Genomic DNA, 13,564 nt, shown 5'->3' on the forward strand with positions numbered 1-13,564 from the left:
TGGAGGGGAACCAATATCCTGGCGGTGAGGTTTGCTGGTGCTACTTGGGAGGGTTTAAACTAGTTTGGCAGCGGAATGGGAACCTGAGCACCAGGTCAGAAGTGGAGGGATTGACAGGAAGGTAGACGTCATGACCAGTAAGTCTGCAAGGAAGGATGGGCAGGGACAAGATAACAGACAAAATGGGACGGATGGGTTGAAGTGGGTTTATTTAAATGCTCGGAGTATTTAGAGCAAGGGAGATGAACTTAGAGCATGGATCAGTATATGGAACAATGATGTTGTGACCATTACAGAGATTTGGTTGAGAGAGGGACAGGACTGGATGCTTAATGTTCCAGGGTTTCGATATTTTAGAAAAGATAGAAAGGGGATGGGGGTGGGGGGGGGCGGTTGGAGGTGGGAAGTTGCACTATTAATAAGGAATAACATCACAGCTACCCTCAGTGAGGACATAATGGAGGGCTCATCCACTGAGTCTATATAGGTAAACTCAAAAATAAGAAAGGTGCAATCACCCTGATGGGATTATACTACAGACTCCCCGATGGCCACCGGGTCATTGACGAACAGATACGCAGGCAGATTAGGCAAAGGTGCAAAAACAACCAGGTTGCTGTCATGGGTGATTTCAACTTCTCTAATATTGACTAGGGCCTCCTTAGTGCAAGAAGTTTAGATGGAGCAGAATTTGTTAGATGCCCCCAAGAGGGTTTCTTAAATCAGTATGTAAATGGTCCAACTTGAGGAGGGGCCATACTGGACCTGGTATTGGGAAAGAAGCCTGGCCAGGTGACTGACCTTTCAGTGGGAGGATATTTAGGGGACAGTGACCATAAGTTTTAAGATAGCTATGGATAAGGTTAAGTATGGACCTTGCAGGACAGTATTAAATTGGGGCAGGGTAAACTACGAGAGTATTAGGCAGGAACTAGGGAGAGGTAATTAGGAAGAGCTGTTTTTGGGCAAGTCCACATCTGACTTGTGGAGGGTGTTTAAAGACCAACTGCACCGAGTACAGGACAAGTATGTTCCAGTAAGAAGGAAGGACAAGGATGGCAATGTAAGGGATCCTTGGATTCTGAGAATTTAGTCAAGAAGAAAAAGGACATGTATGTAAGGCTGAGAAAGCTAAAATCAAACAGGCCCTTGAGGATTATAAACAAGCTAGAAAAGGGAATTAAGAGAGCCAGAATTAAGAGAGTCAGAGGGGCCATGGAAAGTCCTTAGCAAGTAGGATTAAAGAGAATCCTAAGGCATTTTAGACCTACATTAAGAGCAAGAGGATAACTAGGGAGAGGGTTAGATCACCCAAGTATAAAGGAGGGACCGGGCTTGGAGGCCAAGGATGTGGGTGAGGTCCTAAATGAGTACTTTGCATCAGTATTTACCAAGGAGAAGGAAGTGGAGGATAGCGAGATCAGTATGGAGCGTGCTAATATGCTTGGGGATTTTGAGATTAAGGAAGAGGTTGTATTAGTTCTCTTGAAGAACATTAAGGTGGATAAGTCCTCAGGGCCTGATGAGATATACCCCAGGTTATTGAGAGAGGCAAGAGATGAGATTGCTGGGCCCTTGACCAAGATCTTCGAGTTCTCTCTAGCCACAGGCAAGGTCCTGGAGGACTGGCAAGGAGCTAATGTTGTTCTGTTGTTTAAGAAGGGAAATAGGGATAATCCTGGTAACTATAAACCAGTAAGTCTCATGTGAATGATAGGGAAGCTATTGGAAAGGATTCTTTAGGATAGGATTTATGAGCATTTGGAGAGTCATGGTTTAATTAGGGACAGTCAGCATGGCTTTGTGTGGGGTAAGTCTTGTCTTACTAACTTGATTGAGTTTTTTGAGGAGGTGATGAAGGTGATTGAAGAGGGTGGAGCTGTGGATGTTGTCTACACGGATTTCAGTAAGGCTTTTGACAAGGTCCCACGTGGTTTGCTCATCCAGAAGATCAAGATGCATGGGATCCACGGTGATTTGGCCATTTGGACTCTGAATTGGCTTACCCATTGAAGACAGAGGGTAGTAGTCAATGGGACTTATTCTGGCGGTCCGTGACTAGTGGTGTTCCACAGGGACCTTTGCTGTTTGTGATATATATAGAAGTGACTTGAATGAAAATGTGGACGGGTGGGTTAGTAAATTTGCAGATGATGCAAAGATTGGTGGCGCTGCGGATAGTGTAGAAGATTGCCAAAGCATACAGCGGGATATAGATCAGTGGCAAAAATGAGTGGAGAAATGGCAAATGGAGTTTAATCTGGACAAGTGTGAGGTGCTGCACTTTGGGAGATCAGATGTAAAGGGACAATACACAGTTAACGGCAGGACCCTTAACAGTGTTAATGTACAGAGGGATCTTGGGGTCCAAGTCCATAGCTCCCCGAAAGTGGCTGCACAAGTTGATAGGGTGGTAAAGAAGACGTATGGCATGCTTGCCTTTATTAGTTGAGGTACTGAGTTCAAGAGTCAGGAAGCTTTATAGAACTCTGGTTAGGCTGCATCTGGAGTATTGCATTCAATTCTGGTTGCCCCAATATAGGAAGGATGTGGAGGCTTTGGAGAGGATACAGAAGAGTTTTACCAGGATGCTGCCTAGATTAGAGGGCATGTGCTATGAGGAGAGATTGGACAAACTTGAGTTGCTTTCTCTGGAGCAGCAGAGGCCAAAGGGAGACCTGATAGAAGTTTATAAGATTACGAAAGCCATAGACAGAGTAGACAGCCGGTGTCTTTTTCCCAGGGTCAAAGTGTCTAATATTAGAGGGCATGCATTTAAGGTGAAAGGGAATAAGTTCAAAGGAGATGTGCCAGGCAAGTTTTTTTTTGTTTACACAGAGAGTGGTGGGTGCCTGGAATACGCTGCAGGGGTGGTAGTGGAGGCAAATACAATAGAGGCGTTTAAGAAGCTGTTACATAGGCACATGAATTTGCAAAGAATGGAGGGATATGGACCTGTAGGCAAAAGGATCTAGTTTAGCACGCTTTTAACTACTAGTTTAGTTAGTTCGACACAACGTCGTGGGCCAAAGGGCCTGTTCCTGTGCTGTACTATTTTATGTTCTATGTAAATAGAATTTATTGCAGTTACCCTTTACACAACAATTCATAAAGTTCCAATACATATTAAGGAAATCTTACTATACCTGTTTAGAGCTTTATCAAGACCATTACTGGAGTACTGCACGCAGTTTTGGTCTGCTTATTTAAGGAGGAATATATTTGTCTAAGAGAGAGCACAGCAAAATATTCACTGGATTGGGTCCTGGGATGTGGAGGTTGTTCACTGAGAAAACATGAGACAGAATAGGCCTAAACTCGAGGAATAAAGTGTAATGTCATTGAAATATGAAAGATCCTGATATCATTTGACAGGTTGACGTTGCACAGATGCATCATTTGGTGGGAGAGCTCTAGAACTAGAGTGCAAAGTCTCAGGATGAGGGGTCAGCCACCTGAGATGAGATGAGATGAGATGAGATGAGATGAGATGAGATGAGATGAGATGAGATGAGATGAGATGAGATGAGATGAGATGAGATGAGATGAGATGAGATGAGATGAGATGAGATGAGATGAGATGAGATGAGATGAGATGAGATGAGATGAGATGAGATGAGATGAGATGAGATGAGATGAGATGAGATGAGATGAGATGAGATGAGATGAGATGAGATGAGATGAGATGAGATGAGATGAGATGAGATGAGATGAGATGAGGAGGAATTTCTTTCTCATGGATAGATGTGAATCTTTGGAATTCTCTAAAGAGCTGTGGATGCCAAATCAGTAAATAGATTTAAGACTGAAAAACAAGGGTTAAGGGGATCAGGTAGTAAGGTGGAATTGAGAAAAGAGGTCTAATGAGCTTAACATTATTGAACGGCAGAGCAAGTTCTAAGAATTGTAAGGCCTACTTCTGCTCCTATTTCTTATGTTCTAGCAATTTTTCCCAGTTTGCTGAAGCATTGCCTGATAATGCTACTCATTAAGCTGAAGGATCAAAGTTACATTACAAGAGATGAAAATTAAAAGAAAACTCAGGGCACTGGCAGTCTAAGATAGTAATAGAAATCCATTACTAGGTCTTCAACCTGAAATGTCAACTGTTTCTCTTTCCACAATGCTGCCTGACCTGCTCAGTGTTTCCAACACTTCCTGTTTTTCTTACGTTAAAAGAGACAGGGTATGCGCGCAAAGGATTAAGAGAGATATGTCCATGAGGTGAATTCTTTGAAACATGGGTACACAGAATGGCTGGACTATCATGAGTACTTCACAGGACCGTTACATTAACACCTGCCAATGTACAAGTGTTGAGCCCAAAATACATAAAATTTGGAGCAGAAACCATCATCAAACCTAACTGTTTCAGTTTTTCTTGCTTCTGTTTTTGCTTTTGATCTGTGTTGATGAATATGTTTCACACAGGCCTCCCCCCAACCTACTTCATCTAACCTTATCTGCAGAACTTTCTATTCCTTCCTCCCTTATGCATTTATTTAGCCTCCCCTGAATTCTAGCCTACTGCCTTAACCATTGCACAGCAAGTTCTGATTATGACCACTCTCTCCACTGCAAAGAAATTAGTTTCTCATGAATTCTTCAATAGATTTATTAGCAATTGCCTTAGTTATGGTCCCCAGTTTTACTCTTGCTCAAGTGGAACTTTTCTCTACTTCTTCCTCTAAACCATTTTTCTTACAGCTTCATTCATTCCTCCACATCCATACTACAAATATGGTCTAACTGTGGTTCAACATACCATATTTCAATTCTGCTCCTCCACAAATGAATCCCAGTGGTTTTTGCACTCGTTCTGAATTCTTGTTAACTTGATTGCTACTTTTAATGATCTGCAAATTTGACCCCTGCTCCATTATGCCATTTAGACTCTTATTTTCTTAGCTGCACATGTAATTCTTATTCATCCTATAAAAATACACCCCCTCAATGGTATTTATTATGAATTGAATCATCGTTGTGTTCATAAACTTGGCTGTTCATAGCCTAATATTGATACTAATTTGCAATTTACGTGCTCAATCTGCAAGATTAACAATGCTGTTTTATATTTAGCCTCATTGTTTCTAACAAAAATAAGTTTTGAAATTGCATTTACAACTATGTTATCCAAACACGTAACAGTAAAATTCACCAGATCAAGTTATTGCTCACATACTCAAGGATCTCAGCATTTAGAAATGTTGTCAGCCACTGATAGAAGAAAAACATTAACACAAAAGCTAAAAAATCTGACTTGATTCTGGAATATGTAACTGATATCTCTGCACCTATTAGGTGCAAACAGATCCAACCCCTTTCACCTTGGAATTTTCTGTGCCTGCTTTGCAAACTAGGTATAGCAGCAATGATGCTGAGCAGAATAGTTAAACCCCACTGTATGCGATATAATTTTACCTACTACTCACTCAAAAACAGTGAATAGGAGGCACAAAGGACAAGGTCAAACAAAAGAAATAATAAGTCAGGTAGCAGAACAAGCTGCATCATGTTTACATTTTAGTATTGAAAAACTTCAATATAACGGAGCTGAATTAACAGACAATTATTTACAACAGAACTAAAAATTATGTTACCACCTATTAAACAATGGCTCACTCATATTTAAAAACCAAAGCCAAAATGTCAAAATACGTGTTGGCATATTGTGAATGGAAGACAGATGCTTCTCCACAGAGAGTCTCATAGCCAGTTTCTTTTCAGTACATTGATAAACATTACTGTTCCATACAAATTCAGTTAATGGCATTCACTGTGAATTGAATCATTGTTGTGTTAATGAGCTTGGTTGATCATTTGAGGTGAGACAACAATCAAATAAATTAACATGGTTTGGCTGTACTTCTGAGATTTACTTGACTCAAAACGACAGCTTAAATACACCAAAATAATACCAGTGCATTTCCAGCTTCATAATACTCTATATTTCCTTACATTATGGGAGGACATGTGACCCATCGTAAGAACAGAAGAAAATAGGAGCAGGAATGGGCTAACTGGCCCCTCAAGCCTGCCCTGCCATTCAAAACAACCATGGCTGATCTGTCCAAGGCTTCAACTCCTCTTCGTGTCAGATCCCCATTGCTCTGAATTCCCTGATCTTTCAAAAATGTATCCACCTCCTCTTTAAATATTTTCAATGATCAAGTCTCCACAACCCTCAGGGGTAGAGAATTCCAGAGACTCATTGCGTCTATGTCAGCTCATACAGCAGCCCCATTTCCTCACTAATTTTCTGTTACCTTTTCTCCCCACCTTCCCAACTATTTCACCACCCACCTGCACTAGGGGCAATTTGGTGGTCAATTAACCTACAAGCTGCATGGCTTTGACAAGTGGAAGAAACCACATTGTCAGAGGAAGAACATGCAAACTCCACACAGAAAGCATCAGAGGACAGAAATGAACCTGGGTCCCGAAAACTGTGAGGCAGCAGCTCTATTAGGAGTACCACTGTATGACCTCCATTTAGTAAAGTTGTAGTGTTATGATGGACTAGATCACACTGGGGCCTGCCGCTCTCCAACTTGTCTCCTGCAGTGCTACACAGGCTCACCTCTTCTGGATGTGGTGGGCAGATGAGCTGACATTCTGTACTCAAAAGGCATCCCATGAGGCAGATCAGGCTCCAAGCAGTGGAGTCTAAACTCTGCCACGAAATTCCTGATAGCTTTCAGGGCGTTACCACTATCAATGTCTTTTGAACTGTTATTAAATGTCACTGGTGAAGACATTTAAAAACTGTTCAAATTGATTTAAGTAAATTAAAAATAAATCAATAAAATTAGAAACACCTTAAAATGCAAACAAATATTTTAAAATATTGAAATAAAATAAATCAAACACTTACAGGTACCTTTTACCACAGGGACAGTGACCCATTTAGAACTGTGGGGTCAATGTTCACATGCCAGCCATCTCTGGTGTACAGCTGAAGGCCAGTTGTACACCCAGCCTCTCTCCTTAGCACATCAGTGCACCCCCACAATGTCCAATGTGATTCTAGTGGCAGTAATGGTCATTGCTGCTGTTACCTCTAGCCTGTCTCAAACTTCCAGACTTCGCCAAGCTTGCATGGCTGTCCCCTGCAGAACTGCCAGCTGTCAATCAGCTTCAGCTGACCCAATGAAATGTTTGACATGGTTTAGGTAAGGAGCTGAGTGGTTACCTCCCTGGTGGTACCTCATCTAAGGAAAGCAGGTAGGCAGAGTGAGGCTGGTTTCTGTCAGCTCTGAGTTACACATTAATAAAATAATCCAGTAACCGTCTGAATACAAGTGCATTTTAAGGGACTTGGTTTTAAATTAATTATTTTGTCTCACCAGGACTAACAATTTATGTATTTAAAAGACTGGCCTTGTCCCTACCCCTAGTTTCTACCCCACTAGGAAAATCAGTGTTGCATTGTAATTTTACACAAGCTCTCATTCAAATATTATATTGGAAAATAACTGAAAACTCAATAATAATTCATCCATTCCTACTTGATGCATACATGGCTATTAACTATTCACTCTCGTAGAATCAGGAGTGTTGTTAGAATTGTCAGCTGCTTCTATTTTGACCATTTGTATATATAAAAAAAACTTCATGAATTCTACACAATTAATTTACAGGAAGCTTGAGCAGCAGGGAATGCGTAAAGGCCATTGGTCCTCTCAGGGTCACTCCTTGCATAAACTATTTACGCCATATTAGTGACCATTACAGTCATTATTCCCAAGACTGATGGTGTGTTTATTTGCAAGGGAACCTGCAGGAAGTGTTGTTCCCATGTGCTTGGTGTCCTGATGCTTCATGGTGGTAGAGGTAATGGGTTTGGAAGCTGTTGTCAGAACAACATTAAAACTCTGAAACACTGATATCTAATTATTTAGAAATCCTGTTGGTTCAGTATCTGGCATACTGGGTGCTGTTTCCCACACCTCTTTTAAACAGGGTCCCATTTCCTGTACAGCCTTTAGGCTCACTGGGGGCCTCTTTTTCCACATTCCCTTTAAACTCACTGGATTCACCGAAAATTTTATTATACTATTGTTTTACATCCAAAAAGAAAGTGAATTAAAAGCGTGTTGGCATATTAATAGGAGTAACATCCAACACTCTGGAAAGTCTGCCAGTCTGGTATCAAAGTCCCAAAGGCAACAGATTATAGGAATTCTACTGTATAACAAATACATTACCCACTTCAACCTTCCTTTTTCCCTCTTCAAAAAATTCAATCAAGTTAGTCAGATACTATGTTTCCTTAACAAATCATTGCTGATTATCCCTGATTAATTTGTACCTCTTTAAATGAAGGTTTATACACTCCCCTAGCAATAATTTGCCGGTCACCAATTAAACCAATTGGCCTATAATTACTTTGTTTATCTGTTCTTCCCTTTAGAAACAATAATACAACATTGCTCCGAGACTGATTTATCTTCAAGTGGCTGCTTCCAATCCACATCTGCTAAATCACTTCTCAGTCCAGTAAAATCAGTCTGACCCCATTTTAGAATCTTAACTCCTACTTTATCCAGGAAATGCCTCAGCCTTAAATCAGTCTGGCTTGGAGTGTGTGAACTGGAGTGCAAATAGAGACATTCTGAAAAATAAGGGAGGAAGAATTCCTGGAAAGTTTCATCCAGAACACAGTCACATCCCAAATGAATTCATGAAGGTGAAGACGCAAAAGAGGTTGAGAAGGAAATCCCACATGTATTGCTGTAGTCCAACATGTATGATGCACTTATTACCTATGAAGACAATGAGAAAGACAAGATAGATGGACATAATATACAACATGGTATTATGCCTCAAAAGGCTGCCCAAATAGGAAGTTGGAGAAGTTATAAGGTGTGGACTAGAAATGTATTAATGATGGGGCACTCTAAAATTAGAGGAAATAACAGCATTTTCCGCAGTCACAAATTAGAGTCCTACAATATGTTGTTGCTGCTGTCTATCAGAAGAAAGGCTGGAGAGGAAGGTTGAAAGGGAAAATATCCTATTGTTTAGGTTCATTTCAAAACAAGCAAGATTGGCTGGAAAAGTGAAGAGCTCCTTTTGAGGGTGCATCCAGAGTTAAGAGATAGATTAAAAGACTCTGAGAGTGTAAGAATGAGAAGATTATTTATTTGTTTAAATTGGCTTTGAAACTACATTGAAAGAAACCATCTTTGAAGAGCTGGGGTGGGAATAAAGACTGCTTTTCATAGGATCAGGTACTGGGAAAGGAGGTAGCCTGGATTGATGGAGAAGTGAAAGTGGGAAAGCATCAAAGCAATTGTCAGCATGATACAGTGTACAAGACAATATTTGAGAAGGAACTAGATTGATGAAGACTGAAATAAAAAGCAATTCTGAGGAGCTGAAAGCAGAATCTAGTAAAGTAAATGGATAATAATATTGGCAAATAATGTGGGCACCACAAATTAGTATCTGACATATGGGAAAATCTTTGGTTACGAGGCACACTCAGCTTGTAAAATACATGGACAACAGAGGAAAGAATAACAAAAGAATGCAATGAGATGAGAGAAGGAAATTATTAGGAAAGCAAAGAGGAACTCTGTAATTAAGTTATTTACAAACAAAACAAAATACAAAAATTGGAAATTGGCCCACAAAAGGTTGGACTGAATAAAACCAGGGCAGTAGTGTTAAATTATTACCTTTTTCAGTATTTAGCAGGGAGACAGATCAGATAGATATCAAAAGACGAGATTGGAAATGCTTAAAGGATGAGAAATATCACATAGTAATCAAACTTGTATGAGATAAAACTGCTTTACAGGTTATAACGGAGCATTAAAGAAAAATTAGGGAAAAGGTGGTATAGGTACAAATAACAATACCTATTTATTCCAACTTAATAATGTTGGAAAACAACATTGGGCTATAGGACTGGTGGCCCACCAACCATTAGCTAACTAGATCAGAGTTCCTCCTGCAGTTCTTTTCTGAGAGTTCACTGGTTCAGGATATGCAATGTCACCAGCAGGATTCACCTGGCTGCTTGCCAGTGTTCTGGTCTATTGTTTTTACCCACATGACCGTTGAACATCAGCCTATGGTTTTGAGAAGTTACAGGATAATTTCCATGACTGACGGATTCAATATGGAGTTTTCATTCTGATTAGCTATTCCTCCATCTGATGCCCATATTTTAAGGCTTCACACTTGGCTGATGTCAATGCCGTGACATTTTGAATTCCTTTCTCAGCATTTGAAGCGGCATCGCTATAATTGCAAATCCTATAACGAACAGACACCATCTCAAATTAGGGCCACTTTATCAAGTGCACATGGCTGCTGATTTACATTATCACATATATTACCTCACTTTATCTACATTAACTTCCATGTACCATTGAAAGTCTATTTGCTTACTTAGACTAGATAGTTTAAAATTCTGCTTAATTCCCTATATTTATTTACTCTGTCCAGATACCCTGTTATCATTAAAAATTGTTAAGTTACCAGATTTAACAGCTAACCACATCATTGATGATTATTGAAAAGCAAAAGTCCCAAATAAAACCTCCATTTGTCACTGTACACTAAATAGCAATAATAAATTGCTTCCAAACACTTCAGTAAAGAAATCGGGAGCAAATGGCCCTCTATCCTATTGGGAAATATGGCACAGAAGCAGAAAGTGAAATATTTTTATTTTAGAAAGGACCAAAAAAAGTCCAAAATTATTTTCACCTAGTGTGCAGATTTCTTTAGCTTGTACTTGAAATGAGCAACACCTAATTACAGACCTTGTAATTCCTGTGATAAGCTTCATTTGGCAACTGAAATTAATAGGGCTGCCGTGAGCTCTAACCCCCACCTCCAATACAGGAATTCAGTCTGGCTTTGCACTAAGAACTTAATCAAGAAATGGATAAGGTGGAAGAGGAATTGTTTATTTCTCTTGAGGACTCATTATGAAACACAGGTAATCCAGAACCAATCCATAATAGACCTTTTGGCCCAATTTAAAGGAGAGAAGCTGTAGTGGTAAAGTTCAAAATAAGCCAGAGGTGTTTTGTTTCCTTTGCACACATTAAGCAAAGAACTTAATCTCAGATAGTCTGCAGGGATCTACAATGCAGACGTTCAATAAATATAACTATAAATGTAATTGCAGTCATTTAACTCTAGAAAAAATGAATGGACGGACCTAATATCCAATGTCAAAAACTTAGCTTTCATAATAATTTAAAATCCAAGGGACTGGAAGGTGTTAGACAGTGACATTTGTTACAGAAATAAAACTGGAATCATAAAAAGTTTGTCAAACGGAGTTTTTGCATTTTCTACTCCAGAGGAACTGAAACTAAATTAACAAAAAGCCTACACTGGATGTCTTCAAAAAAATCTGATTAGTTAGAAGATGAGGCCAAAGGGAAATGCTGTTCTAAAACATATAATATCAATACTTGTTTATGAGAATATTTACTTTAAGAACATGCAAGGAATAATGCCCACGGCATATCGCAGAAACAGATTTCCAAATGCCAGAAGCTGACCCATACAATTTACAATGCCTCAGTGGATTCAAAATATGGTGTTAACATTATTGACACTATTCACACATGATGCACTGCGCACTAGATGGACAACATAACCTTCACTGGGTGACTAGTGATCATACTAAGGATTTGGGGAGCAGCTGATGCTGGTCTTGTAATAGGAATGGATGACTGCTGTCTTGATCACAACTTGAAACCAACAGGACACTGCAAAGGTATGGAGCATTGGAAATAATGCAGTAACTGACAAATCTGCAAGGTTTTGGTTCTTTTTTTGGTAGTGCAAAGCTGCTGACATTCAACTAGCTTCTTCTTTGAAAGAAATATGTGTTTTAGGAAGATTGCATACATTAAAATTTGCACAGCCATATTGTTAATAAATTGATTTTAAAACCAAGACACAATTACTTCAGTGTGATACAAAATAATTCCAGTTTTACTAACCTGTGAACTCTTCTCGACAAATGCACGTGTATCCACCCTCTCTGCGGCTACATACTCCAGAATTCTGGCAGGGATTTGAGTAGCAAAGGTTGATCTCTGTCTCACAGTAATCTCCAGTAAATCCTGGTGGACAACGGCAGCGAAGCCCTGTGATGGGGTGGATGGACCGGAAAAGCATGGAGCCTGATGCGATGAATGTAGAAGAGCTGTCAAACTTCAGCACTGAGATACATTTCATGTAGTTTTCACAGGGCTCCCTCAGGCAGACATTGTCATCAAATGGGAGGACCTCCAGCATAGAGACAGAGGTCAGCAGCATCCGATTCATATATAGCTGTTCTTGAAGCTCCTCTGAGGAGAAGAACTGGCTCTGGCTCCCACCTGGAACCAGAGCAGAAAAACTGACATTCAGAATGCTCCCGCTGACATCCGTGTCATTTTGTATGTTGAAAACAAAGATGTCCTCCTTGGGGGCAGACAAGACCGCTGCCAGACCTTCCACAAAGCGATTCAATAATGGAGACAGAAAGCGTTCCTGTGACATGTTTTCTAGGCGCACTGTAATACTGTTGATCAACATTTCCTCTGTAATGACAATTACTCTCAGCACACACTGTGCTGTCACGCTGTGAATCCCATCTGAAAATGGATAAACAAAATAATTCAATTAGCTCAGGAATAAACAACTGCGATCATTTTTTAAAAAACTTTTATTCCTTTTATATAAAATTTGTAGGTGAACTGGTATTCCTAGGACATGTTATTAATGATCTAAAATGACCGATATTTTTCAAATGACATTTGACTAAACCACACTAATTCCATATCACATGCATCATTTTCCCTAATTTCATTTCATTGTTTGCAATGAGGATAAGGTATTACAGGACACAGAACTCAACTTTAATCACTGACAATATCAGGAGAAGGCTTGTAACTAAAGACAATTTCAAGACACTATACACATATAACTACAGACAACCTTTATAATGTAGGAAATGTGCTAAGCGATTTGTGCGAGGTAAGATCCAGAAACAGCCATCAGATACTAATTGGGTAAACTGTTTTCATGATGTTGCTGAAGGAGCAACATTGACAAGGATATCAGGGGAATACAGCTGGTCTTCTTTAAATACATGCACCCTGGAGGTCTAATAGGACCTCAAATTTCACATCTCATTCAAACGATGGCATCTCCAACAGCACTGCACTGAAACATCAACCTAAAATTTGTGAATCAGGACCTCAAACATCAGAAAGGCAAGCTAGATACACATGCAAGGGAGAAACAAAAAAAGGTCACACTGATAGGGCTAGATGAAGAGAGGTGAGCAGAGTCACATGCGAAGCATGGACTATCATGGACCATCATGGACCAGCTGGGACGAATAGTTCATCTCAACTGTATGCTCATTGAAATTTTACCTAACGTGAATCAGAACAAACCACTGATTCCATCTCAATGTTGCTGCTGAGTCTCTCTCTTGCATTTGTTTCAACTAAACCTACAACTCTTCTGTCCTTGTTGAACATTTGCATCTTGGCTGTAGAATCTTGAGAGTGAGTTGAATGCAAACACTTCTAGC

The 13,564-nt window shown here is 39.9% G+C and overlaps 1 protein-coding gene across 1 annotated transcript in view; it reads right to left on the reverse strand.

Moving 5' to 3' along the window:
- celsr3 (cadherin, EGF LAG seven-pass G-type receptor 3) overlaps positions 1 to 13,564 on the reverse strand; it is a 195,994-nt gene that overhangs the window by 157,057 nt on the left and 25,373 nt on the right. The window contains 1 exon segment of the mRNA XM_052017972.1: positions 11,979 to 12,617. Coding sequence (XP_051873932.1) covers positions 11,979 to 12,617 — 639 coding nt within the window.

This window comes from Pristis pectinata, chromosome 6 (genome assembly GCF_009764475.1).
Source record: "Pristis pectinata isolate sPriPec2 chromosome 6, sPriPec2.1.pri, whole genome shotgun sequence".
Classification (NCBI taxonomy): domain Eukaryota; kingdom Metazoa; phylum Chordata; class Chondrichthyes; order Rhinopristiformes; family Pristidae; genus Pristis; species Pristis pectinata.